The 13,073-nt window shown below is 35.8% G+C and overlaps 2 protein-coding genes across 5 annotated transcripts in view; both read right to left on the bottom strand.

The window, feature by feature from the left end:
• LOC128854752 (chaoptin) overlaps window positions 1–7,856 on the bottom strand; it is a 28,836-nt gene extending 20,980 nt beyond the window's left edge. For all 4 annotated transcript variants that reach the window (XM_054089113.1, XM_054089114.1, XM_054089115.1 and 1 more), the window contains exons 1-5: window positions 7,406–7,856; window positions 1,379–1,615; window positions 1,136–1,202; window positions 418–1,064; window positions 143–318 (exon numbers count right to left, since the gene is read on the bottom strand). In XM_054089113.1, the coding sequence (XP_053945088.1) occupies window positions 143–318; window positions 418–1,064; window positions 1,136–1,202; window positions 1,379–1,615; window positions 7,406–7,408 (1,130 nt within the window). In that variant the 5' untranslated portion in view covers window positions 7,409–7,856. The remainder of the gene's footprint in view (window positions 1–142; window positions 319–417; window positions 1,065–1,135; window positions 1,203–1,378; window positions 1,616–7,405) is intronic.
• Window positions 7,857–8,750: 894 nt separating this feature from the next.
• Window positions 8,751–11,564, bottom strand: LOC128858533 (protein zwilch). Its single transcript, XM_054094907.1, has 9 exons — window positions 11,341–11,564; window positions 10,542–11,284; window positions 10,299–10,477; window positions 10,169–10,242; window positions 9,717–9,913; window positions 9,374–9,651; window positions 9,157–9,283; window positions 8,945–9,072; window positions 8,751–8,889 (listed from the first exon to the last, which is right to left on the bottom strand). The coding sequence occupies exons 1-9, from the start codon at window positions 11,488–11,490 to the stop codon at window positions 8,822–8,824; spliced, it is 1,944 nt and encodes a 647-aa protein (XP_053950882.1). The 5' UTR covers window positions 11,491–11,564; the 3' UTR covers window positions 8,751–8,821.
• Between the last annotated feature and the right edge of the window lie 1,509 nt (window positions 11,565–13,073).

Below are 13,073 nucleotides of genomic sequence, written 5' to 3'. Positions count from 1 at the left end.
CAATGCTAATAACGTTAACATTCATATTTAGCATATAAATCAAGGAAGTATTTATAGCTGCGGGTGCAGGAATAAATAAAATGAATAGACAAGGTTCAACTGCCTCAACCCCGAACACTCTACCTCTCTACCTCATACCCACCTTAGCACATCGAAATTGTTAAATAATTTGTGGTGTAAATGCGTTAAGTTGTTGCCCGACAAATCCAGTATCTGCAGACTATTGACCAAACTATCGAATGCCACTGGCGAGATGTTCGTCAGGCCACAGTAACGCATATAGATCTCACGTATTTTAGCCGGTTTGAAAGCATCCTCCTGGCAGAGCCGTTAGGCAAATTGTAGAAAATTTAAATGTTTAAAATAATCGACCACAGTACACGTTCTCTACTTCTTTCCCTCCATCCATCTACTTACCCTCAGCGTGTGTATGGGATTACCATCGAAGAATGTCCTGTTCACAATGTCGAAATTCTTAAACGAATTTGGTGGCAACATATCGATGTGATTATATTCCAAGTGCAAATTGTCCAAATTAAGCTTTGTGGTGGATTTAATGTCATACGTATCGTTGCCACTCAAGGACCATATCACATTGTGTGATATGTCCAGGGTTCGCAAAGTTTTCAACGGGCCGAGCGCATCATATGGTATCTCGGAGAGAATATTATCGGTCAGTAATAGCTTGGTTAGGCGGGGCATACCATCCACAAAGACATTAGGATCAATTTCAAAAAGATTGTTGCCACTCAAATCCAATGTTTCCAATATGAGTAGACCAGAAAAGCTATGTGCCATCAGCATGGAAATGCAATTATCGCGTAAAATCAGCGTTTGCAGTGAGTCTTCGAGGCCACGAAATGAGTCGTGTTGCACTTGTGTTATGTGATTATAACCCAAATCAAGATGACGCAACTTCTGTAGATGACGGAACGATTTTGACGGTATCTCAACAAGATCATTTTGCGGCAATATCAGCTCCCAGAGTGAACGTTCCAACCCCATAAAGGCATCGTCGGGTATTTCCGTCAGGTGATTGCCATATATTTTCAAGCGATACATGCCTGAGTGGTTAAGAGTGCAAAGTGTAATAAAAAAGGTGAATGCATAAGTAAAATACGAATCAATAGCTCACCTGTCGATTGCAGGAAGTAAGGTTCAATTTCGCGCAAACCCGTATTTTCCATATGTAGCATAAAAACCTCAAAAAAATAGACAAATTGTAAACAAAATTTGTATATTGCGTATGTAAAAAATGTGCGCCTAAAAGTATGACATGCTCGTAATGTGAACAATCTGCAAACCACTTTCTTGTATAAGAATTTACAACCACTTTTAGGCGTAGCATTTTTCGTGCATCCTGCATGGCTCGACGCACCTTTGATTCGTTCACCATTTTGGGCAGCGCCGGAAATGGCACATCCTTGCAGTGCACAACGCCCAGATCCGTCGATGATTTCGAACACGTGCAGAGTGCGTTTTGTGTGCAAGGCGGATAGCGCATTTCGTCCATTTCATGCATATGCATCGAGGCGCGCGCCAAAGACATCCATATCATTATCATAAGCGTTATGATGAGGAACGCATAGCCGAATTTGAAAAAGAATTCTAGCCCCTGCAAAAGTATGCAAGTGCAATGGATGGAAAGAAAATAATAATTTGAAAACTGTTCCTAGTGAATGTTCTGGTTGTTAAAATAAATTTTTGGAAATGCATTGAAGTGACACATCCGGGACGTTCGGGAAACGAAGACCTGAAACTTATATATAATAAAATTGTTTTTAAGGACATTTTTTCGAAGATTTGTCCCAGGTTTTGGAAAGTCGAGCGCTGTTGAATAAATGCGAAAAATATTTATTTTAGAGTTGTTTATGCTAGACTAGAGACTTGTGAGATGGAGAGGATTGGCGTTTCCTTGACTATCTATGGATCCGTGTCGACACAGCATGCTCTGGATAAGTACATCAACATGCAAGCTTGCGAGATCCTTCTGGTCATACAAAGCCTCAGCTCTCGATTTTTGTGAGTGTCCTAGCCAAGCATTATCCATTAGGCATCCATGCGGTGAGACGTGACATTTCTTGCTTAAGGTACGTTTCCACGACAGTCGGTTCTACGTTACCGAAACGACCCGGATTTATATCCGACCAAGGACTGTCCCTCCAGCAGCATTCACCGTATGTAAGCATGGGGAATGTTTATGCTGCTACAACAACAACAACAACTTGACATTACTTCAAGTCGCTTTTGTGATAGCTGTCTGGTAGATGATGAAATCATTTCAGCCCGTTCTCCGCAGCTACCCTGCTTTCGCGAGGCTTAGATTGAAGTATCTTGGATCTCACTGTTAATACAAAATACCTCCGATAAATACAGCAATGCACGAAGTAATTAATAGAACCGTAGATAGTCTTCGTTCTTGTTTTCACCCCTTACCCATTCTCTGTTCCAGCTTTCCCTTTTCTCTTTTCAATGGTATGACAATGAGCGAATAATTCTGATCCAAAAAAGCTCTCTTATGCTTGGAAGCTACCATATAAGCTCCTAGGTAATATTATTGCAGATTCTATAAAATACTCATTTATAAATTTTATTCTGCTTTAAAAACGCTTGATAGGTTGAGGCATGTAAGCAAAACTTTTTAAATTAGTGATCTTAGTTCTCGGTATCAAAATCGTAAGCAAACACCTAATATAAATTTTTTTTAAACTTTAACTGAAACGTTTGAAGTGATGATTGTTTATCCTAAGGCAGTGTTCATGAATGAAATACACTGTCACGGTCATTCGTCATTCGTAATCGCTTATCGATTTTCATTTAATCAATTTACCGCATTTTGGTCAACTTCTGTTCGATTTCGGAAAGATGGAATCAACTCGTGAAAACTTTCGAGCAATAATTTCGATGATGACTTCGATTTTAGCGTTGAAACTCCACACTTAGCCACTGTAAAACGCTGGTACAGCAAGTTCCAACGTCGCCGTCGATCCTTGAAAGATGAGTTTCGTTAAGGCCATCCAAAAATGCATGCAATATTATATAAACATTTGGTCGCCCAGAAAATATGTTCTCGTTGGATTCGCATAGTTTAGCGATTGCCGTTTAGCGGTGTAAAGAAATGTTGAAGAAATTTAGACTCGATGGTTCAGAGCAAATCTATGGCATCGTAACAAGTGACGAATCTTGGATTTATGCATATGAGCCGGAAATCAAACAGAAATCAACAGTATGGGTGTTCCAAGACGGCTTAAACCAACAAAAATTGTTAGCCGAGGAAGCACCTCAAAGAAAATGGTATCCTTTTTTTTCTAGAAAAACTCCTGTTTTTTCACTAGGAAAAACTTAAAACAGTCAATTCTGAGTGGTACACAACCACTCGTCTACTAAAAGTTTTCGGAGAATTAAGAAAAATCAACCGCCGAAGGCGGATCCCTCTTCACCAAGACTATGCGAGCTCTCTCCTATCTGCTCAAACCAGAGAGTTTTTGAGCAGTCAAAAGATCGAGATGATAATGATTTTTTTTTTGTTCCTGAACATCAAAAATAAAATGCGAGGTCAACCTTTTTCAACAGCTGAAGAAACTATTTATGCCTTTAAACAGCTCATGTTGAAGATATCCACTTCTGATTGGCAAAAGTGCTTTGAAAATTGGTACAAACGAATGCAGAAGTTTATCAACTTTCACGGAGAATATTTTGAAAAAACAGTAAAGCCATTTTCATTATTAATTTCTTTTTTTTTTATTATTGGGCGCCTAATATGGAAGGCAACCCTCGTAGAGCAATGTCAGCACGAACGGCTGTTTATTTAGGAAAGTTAATGGTGCTCAAGGAATCAATCGTTTTTGAAAACGGTAATATTTACTGTTTCAAATATTATAAATATTTTAAAAGAGAGACTCAGCAAGTACTTTCCCTTCAATTTCTTTATACCTTCTATAGCCAAGATAAATCATTACCAAATAAAAAATTCGAATTACCTATTCATCAACCCTTTCGATCCCCCAAGGACATTATTCTCCCACAGAATGTTTGTAAGCTCCTAATTCTTTCAAATGTAATTAAAATAGTTTTAAAAAATTTCAAGCTAAGGTTTATTATTATTTGCTTTTATTTCAACTGTATGCAATAAAAAAACACATTAAATATAATTTTCATTGACCATAGAAATTTTCTAATACATGTGTGAAAAATGCAGTTAGGTCAAATATAGCCCACTATCAAACCCATTGGGACACATACATATATTCCAGCTCAAAACTTCGTTGTAAATAAGCCACACAGGGCTTTCGAGCAAGCACATAAAAAATATATCAATAAAAAGCAGTACTTGTAAATGTTTGTAGTCCTGTTGCAAATGCTAAGCTGATACTTTTCTGATGTTCGGAACTTATTTTGCATAGATAGGTTTCCGTAAATATTTCCCTTGATAATTTCGTTATTGATAGTAACTAGTAAATTACTATTGAAAATGATAAAGAGGAGCATGAGGCACAAAGTTTTGTATGCTACTGATTTAAGAGATGCGCAAAACAATAGCCGAATTCGTGGCAGTTAGGACTGTACGTTTTTGCCAAAGTTGCCAGAATCTCACATCAAATGCGATACTTTAAAAAATCGTGCAACCCAGCAATTGTTACAACTCGTACATGCCCATATTTTTCTTTGGATTTTCGAATATCGATTGCTTTACTTCAACTTCATATATGTATTGAAAAATTATGTTTCTACTTACATCCTGCAAAACGCGGATCGAGAAAGTTAAAGCAGGAAAAAGGACTACTCATTATCAAAGACCTTCATATAATTGACAAAGACATGCTCAATATACATATAATATCTATGTCCGGCATGTGAAGGTACACCGCACGACGCTAACTACCTATTCACATGCCCTCTTAAAGCCAACCCGTCGAAACCGCATTTTTCCTGGACCTACCGTTATATATACTCGTAGAACTAGAGTGCCGTTCCCACGACAGTCGCTTGTACGTAAGCGAAACGACCCGGATTTATATCCGGTCAAGGACTGTCACTTCAGCAGCATTTCCCGTATATGGATGGAGCACAACAACAAGAACCAGAGTGCTTTTGTGTGTGTATGCTGTTAAATGCTTAAAGGCGTCCTCTCTGCAAACTACGAAGTCGGTGACACAGAATTGGTATAAGTTCTACCGGTTCTTCCCAATTCTACGTTCGGATCCCAGAGACACACCATCATTCTTGCTGTCGGAGTTCGAAAGTATTTCAAAAAGTAAATATAGGGTTATTCAATAGGTGCGCTTCAACTTTTTTCCGATAGGGAGGGTGAACGACGCAATATTTTTTATTTTTCGCTTGTCATTTGTAAACTTCATTAGTATACATTTCATCATGGAACGCTACACACTTGAGCAACGATTGCAAATCGTCAAATTTTTTATGAAAATAATCGTTCTGTTGCTGCTACTTTAAGAGCATTACGGCCATTTTACGGTCCATTTAATAAGCCGTCCCCTTTTGGGGTTATGTGAAGTCATTGGTCTACAGTAACAAGCCGGCGACGATTTGTGAGCTCAGAGCCAATATTGAACGCGAAATTGCTGGAATTTCGGCCGATTTATGCCAAAGAGTGGTCGAAAATTGGGTTCAACGATTGGACTTCGTAAACGTGCACGCGGTGGTCATGCAAAAGAAATCGAATTTCATACTTAGATGTATATGTTCAAAGTCGATAATAAAAAAAAAATAGTTAAAAAGGTCAAACCGTTTGTGTTTTATTCAAAAAAGGTCAAAAGTTGAAGCGCTCTTACTGAAAAACCCTATATTAAACATCTGGTATAGCCGGAAGAGAGGTACTACGATTAGCCCAACACAATACCATCTTAGGTTTTCTAAAAGAACTGGTTCTGGATGAAGTATTGGCGCAGTAAATGCACAACACATCTCAAGGTGGACGTGCATGCATCTCCTTCACATATTATCTTATGTTCTTTATTAACTGGAAATACTTTTTTCTTTTAAATTACTAAAAAATACTAATACTCATTTAGTATTTATGTGTAATAATTGCATTATTATGCCTTAATATCTTATATATGTACATATATGTATGATTGTGACCAATAAACTGAAAAAGTTTCTCTTCAATCCAATTAAAAGAAAATCGCACGATTCGCCAATGGGCGGAATTGAGTTCAAGATATCCGTAAAAAACGTATTTATGACCCAATTTGGCTCAAATTCGACACATATGATATGTTAAATAGACGAAGAGAAATAGTTTACCCTAAAATTTATTGAGCTGCATATTATTCTATGTCCAAGATGCGTTGGTATAGAAAGTAGACGAATTCGATAGATAACAACGCCCACTTCGCAAGTATTGTAATATAATATTCCCAAAATGAATCAAATGTGATATCTGTGTTATAAAATGAAAAATTGCTAAAATTTGATACAAATGATGAATTTTGAAAATTAGGCGTCCGTCCATCTGCTATTACAAGCTATAGCCCTCATGCCCTTTAAGTTTGATTTCAAAAATTAACAGCCAGGTAAGTTAAGTTTCGGTGCGGCACTTGCTATCTCTTCGGATATAATGAATGAACTAAAAACTGACGAGGTATGCCCGTCTTGCTGTTATGAGTCAGAACATATTCGAGCTTACCTAAAGTAACTGTAACTTCTTTTCTGTAAAACATAATTTTGAAACAATTAAAACTCATTGCGACACAAATATTAGGAAACCGTCAAATAATATCGCATTAACTGCAGGAGTTACAGGTTTGTCATATTTGTTGCAATAATTAATGACGGGGAATGCAGTCCTGCCCCTATGTTTGTACAAAAATTTGATTGTCCGCGAAAGGATTATCCACGGGTGTATATGGAGTTCGGTATGGGCCAAATTTACCACTTCCTTACCCGTTGAGGTTAAAAATTACAAATTAATTTGCAAAACGCAAAATTATAAAATATTTAATTAAAAAATATACTTAATTAAAAAAAAACAGTTAAACAACTTTATGTCCTTAAATATAATTTCCAAATTGTTAAGGATATACGTATGTATATATATTTTTTGTGTAAAGTATCTTTATATGTGATTTTTAAATCGCCAACGCACTGAGCAATTAATCAGTATTACTATTTAGTAACTTTTAAAAATTATTACAAACTGATATTACACATATCCTTAGTACGCAACAACATCACTGAAACCTTAAAAGTGCAACCATTTACCGTTTGAAATTAGATACGCGACAAAATTGTAGGGCTTTATAGATTGCATTTCAGTTTACTGTAAAAAATCCTTTCAGACAACTTCCGTTTAGCATTTTTTATTTATTCTTAACAAAAAATTATAAACCCATAAGTCGCATATCCTTTGTAGTAAAATATCCTTCTTAACACACATACGCACCATTGTAAATTTTTTCTTCGTTTTACACTGTGAACAGCATTAGCCTTCAGATTATATGCATTTCTTTTCCAATCCTCAAAATTTTTCAACCACTTTTAACTGTCGCTAGCAAGTCGTTGCGTTTCGAATTTCCCTCAAAAGGATACAACACTTTTTTGCATTAATATGTGCAACTTTCTTTTTTATTCTGATGGGAATTTCGTGCTCCTCTTTTTATTACTCCCTTTGCATTGCATTTACTACACCGGATGTATGTATGTACTTCCGTTATTGAAACAGGACACTTCAGGATTTTTTCACAAATTTAGATATTCTATTTTTTTGTATGCACGTGTGTGTTTTTTATGCAACTTGGCAAATGTGCACTAAATTTTTTTGGTCTTCTATTTTATACTGAGACACGTCCGGACCTCATCACTTCAACTGTCGTTCTGATACTTGTCTGCTCCGTAGCACACCTCAAATACTTAAAAGCAAGCAGCTTAACCTGCACACTAATTGGATTGTACCATATTGTGGCATATTCTTTTATTATATTCGCATTTTACACTATTTATATTCTTTTACTTTCGTAGGTGTGAATTCAGCATTCGACGCAATTTGCTTTTGCATCAACTTTTTGCCAAACTTGGAAGCGTCTGGAAGCCACATTTCGAAAGAGAGTGTACTACCGCTTTCCCTTTATATTGATAAATATATGTGTATATAAATATAAACATATACATTTTTTTAATTGTTAGCATTGTTTAGAATAACGCGAACAAAACAAAATAGGATTCGCTCTATCAGTGACCCCCCTTAGTTGTTGCATTTGAAACCAATCTCTATTTCTATACTTATTTTCAAAAAGTTTAAATTAAAACAACTTATCCTATTATTATTGCCTGGCATCTTTATTATTATATCTTAGAAGAATTAGGAATTTGGTAATTTAGCAACTTTTACTTATCCCTCAATGCCGGCATACATAATACGCTTTGCAAATTTTTGTAAGTTACACATTTAAAAATTTCTGTTGTTGTTGTTGTAGCAGCAGAAACAATCCCAATACATGCACGGGGAATGCTGCTGGAGTGACAGTCCTTGGCCAGATATAAATCCGGGTCGTTCCGGTAGAACGTAGAACCGACTGTCATGGTAACGTTAAAAAGTTCTTATATAATAAAAGTATACTCAATTCTTCAAATGAATATATATTTTCCTTAATAATTTGCTTTCTATATTAAAAAATTGCTCAAACAAGTCATAAATACAAATTTAAAAATTCAGCTCACCTAATTGAAACCTTTCTGATATGGTTAACAGAGGTTATCCATAACTTTTACCATAATAAAAGGTGGATTTGTTTTTCTAGCACGTGGAAATGTGTTTTATTAGTTGAAAATTTCTTATTCAATTCGCTTAAACAATATTTTATTAATGTAAAGTTTTTATTTTACGATAAAGCCAACTGTAGTATGTATTTTCCTTAGTGATATCCTTTTCTGTAATAAAAATAATTGCAAACACATTTTAGATTCCATTAGAAATTCAGCTTACCTTCTGCTTGAAAACATTCCGATATTTTCGGTGGGCAAATATTATCCATATTATAATAGAAGGTCGATTTTACTTCACGAAATTTGTTTTTCGAACGCATGCAAATACGGCGCACATGCGGATCTTTGCTGTAAGCATTTGAAATATTGAATTACAAACACATACCTATATGCATATATGTTAATCAATTGCTTTTCATATATTAAACTCACCCCTCCAAATGTTCACGTACATCGTGTGCTGATAACGATATTTCAATTTCATCTACCAGGCGTTCATCGATATTATCGTGAAACCGTGGTGGTTTTCTCAAAAGTTGCTCGCAAACTTCACTATATACTGGAAATCAAATATTTAAATAAATATAATGTATAAAAAAATGGGAACGCAATGCAAAAAGATGTCCAAGAAGAAATTAAACACACTTACCATTACTCAAATTCAAATTGACATGTATCATAAGTAAATGTTCTAGCGCACAATGCACTTGCAATAGTTTCGCAAGACGTTCAGCTGTTTCTATCTCATCAAAATTGCTATTCTTAAAGCCTACCCCATCTTCGTGTAGGAATTTATTAGCACCCTTTGCTGTATTGTGCAGCAATGTCTTGCGCATCGCCACCGCATCTGGACGCACAGCATTGCGCAGCGATTTGCGTACATTCGGCATTACCTCATTCTCATCGTTATGGCGCGAATCAAAGAGACTGTCGAAAAGCAAAAAATTGTTAAGAATGAAATAACATCAAAGTCTGTGTGACATCACACTCACCTTTTGCTTTTCAAATCATTTGCACTACATATTTTACTTTCATCAAATATGAGCTCATAGTCTTTGTACAATTTTTCCAATCCGATTTCCAATAACAATTCCAATGGTTCGGTGCCCGTGAGACACGGTATAGCCAAGCGTCTATTGGCAACCTCGGTAATGATTTCTGCCAGTCGATTCTTGTTTGTTGGCGTATTCTTTGCAAGTCAAATAAACACAGGAGAAGGGGAAAAGGAAAGCCAGAGCCATAAGTTCAATTGATTTTGCATACACTTGTAGGACTTTTTTTTTAGTTCGTAGAATTATATTACAAACCAAGTTTAAATATATAGTCAAGCTTTTAGTATTTCTCAACTGTTAGTGGTTAAGCGCTTGCTATTTCTAGCGGTTTGCGCTCATGTATGCTTAACTATTTATGTAAATAATAAATAATCTTTTCCAGGAACACTTACCACAATATTGCAGTGAGCCGCACATTTGAAGAGTATTGTAAATGCCATTTTTAGGTCTTTATATGAGGAACATCCTATCAAAGATACGCTGCGTCTATTTAGAAATCTTTTTTATGTTTCTCAAACTTACGTTTCAAAATCTCCCACAACTTATCCGTTAGATCAGTGAGGCGCCTGAACTTTACGCGCTGCACAACAGCTTCAATGTCGCATTCAATTCCGCTTTCTGCTGAGTCGATCTCACCAAATCCTGCAATTTCTGTAACTGCTTTATTAATATTTTCACGCAACTCATCCATATCAATGCCACTATTACCAAAGAATTAAATTAGCCTTGAGATCATGAAGATATAAAGATAAAGATTATACTCACCAGCCACACCGGTACACTAAAGCTTCATTTCGTCCCTCAGCGTCAACATTAACCAAACTCTTGTATGCTAATATATCATTTCTTATTACGGTCAATATGCGCAATTGATTCATAAAATCTTCAGTCAGTTCATTGCAGGAGCTTAAACGAAATGTCTGTCGCAAAGTAACATCACATGATGTTAAATCAACCAAAGAAGGTAATGCTGCCGTCGAAGACCAACTGCAGCATACAGATATGTGAGATTTGATTTGATATGTATTCTCAATATACGTTTCTACTTGTGGGAGTATATTTCGTGAAATGAGAGCCAGATGTTGGCGCATTAGAGATTGCGTATTCACTTCGAAGGCAGGTATCATCCCAAGATATGTAATTATTCCACGACTAAAATATCCTGATACAAATTCATATTGCAACATCAAAGTTTTTTCCACATCTGCTCCATTGCAAAGTATCCAAATAGAACCTGTTGCATCAGGGTCTGTAGCCTGGAGTTCCTCCTTACACAGGATAGCACGAGCCTTTTCTACATTAATCCCTTTGTGGCATTCCTCTTGCAATTGCCAGGGATTTAACGCTTCCAAGTGTATATTTATTGAAATGTCTTCGATCGCCTCTACTACACAATCATCCTTCAGTGGACTACCAGTGAGGTCCATATCCGTTTTGCCAGCATTCTCATTATTTTTCAAGAGAAGTTTTGTCGGAGATTCGTACACATTAGGCAATTTACTCCGGTCCTTAAGTACAAATATTAATACCGAAAAACATACTCACACAAATTTATTTAGCATACCTCTAAATATAAAAAAACCACTTTACCGTCACATTCTTCCCGTCCAACAATCTTCGATAAATAGGATGAGGGTTCAGTATATATGAGTGTATAAGATTCACCATATCTACGTAATAAGGAGGCGTAAACATTTGCCAAGTGCGCGGACATTTTCAAATAGTTACTCAAATATCAAATGAATAAGACACATTCGAAAATTGACGATAAATCGAATGAAAAAATCAAACAAAGCTGTGACAGGGCTGACTTTGTAATTATGATCGTTATCGATAGACGTCAAAGAACATAAATAATAATACGTTCACATATAAGTAGATGATCTACTTTTTCGTTCTTAACTCCCAATTCTAATTACAAAGCAAGATTTCCCATAAAAAATTCACTGTCAAAATCTGAGATTATTTATTTATTTATTTTTATTAATTGGCCTTAAGAATAGTTTACATAAAAGGATTAACAGTAAAATCGAAATTAAAATTAAAATTACAGCTAGTGGAAAAGAATTAGAAGTTGGAGAAAGTATTAAAAAAGGAAAGTAAATAGGATTATAAAATAATCCTAGATAATAACCATACTTTTTTACATACAGCCCTATGTTTTCTGTGTAATAGATCATTATTTTTACGCGTGTAAAGAACAACGTCAAAGTAAAAACTAAATAAATGGATGCCGGCAAAGAAAACAGGTTTGCAGACATAACTCTAATAAAATGTGGAGGAGTTTACAACGGAGCTGAATTGCTTGGGACCACCAGTTAGAACGGCAGCAAAATGATTAATAGTGCTTTTTTTGTGATGTTTGTAGAAATAAATTTTTATTTTCCCTTGGCAGGTATGGGCTGACGAATGACGAATATTTGAATAAAGAAAATTTATTACAAAAATAAGAAAGAAACTATGGCTTAAAGGTTTTTATTTAATACTTTTTAGTTTTTTCTACAATATTCTAAGAATTTCATTTCTTATGTTTTCTGCTTCTCCGTTATTTGACTCCTCTTCAATATCTCCAGCATCATCGTTGAGGGTCTCATCGGATAACTCTTCATCCGGAAGTTGAACATTGTAAAGCAGACAAATGTTGTGCAAAGCTACACACACATTAATAATTTGTGTTGTTTTTTTTTTGGAGAATAGTGGAGAGCTCTTGCCTGCAACAAACATCTAAATCGGTTTTTAAAGACTCCAATTGTTCTCTCAATTATACTTCTCGCTTTAGCATGTTGTTTCTTGTATGTCCTTTGTGGAGACCCTTCCTCAAAGTTTCTGAACGGCGTCATTAAATATGGATTTAGAACGTATCCAGCATCACCCGAGACAGACAAAAATTATTAAAAACGGAATTTCAATTGGTGTTTATTACATACTGAGGAGCCAAGTATTGCGACGGCCATTGAAATGCTGCTCGTCTAAATGCGCTTTCAATGGCGACATGTTGAAAGCCATAGAATCATAAGTAGCCTCTGGATTTTTCGCCTTTATATAAGTTATTTTCATTGTATGATCACAAACCTAAAATTTACATTATTCGCACTTGGAATTTATGACTCATATTTTCATAAGTATATGCCAATGTCTACTTACAATCGAAGCATTAATGTTGAAGAATCCCTTCCTGTTGTAATACAAATTCTGAACTTCTTCCTGGAAGCGACAATTTTAATATGCGTGCCATCAACACAGCCAATTATTTATGGAATCCGGTATTTGCTATATTTTGTTGCAGATCAGCCTCTA

This window comes from Anastrepha ludens, chromosome 2 (genome assembly GCF_028408465.1).
Source record: "Anastrepha ludens isolate Willacy chromosome 2, idAnaLude1.1, whole genome shotgun sequence".
Lineage (NCBI taxonomy): Eukaryota > Metazoa > Arthropoda > Insecta > Diptera > Tephritidae > Anastrepha > Anastrepha ludens.
The sequence above is the reverse complement of the archived record's forward strand: the minus strand, read 5'-3'. Positions and strand labels throughout refer to the sequence as shown.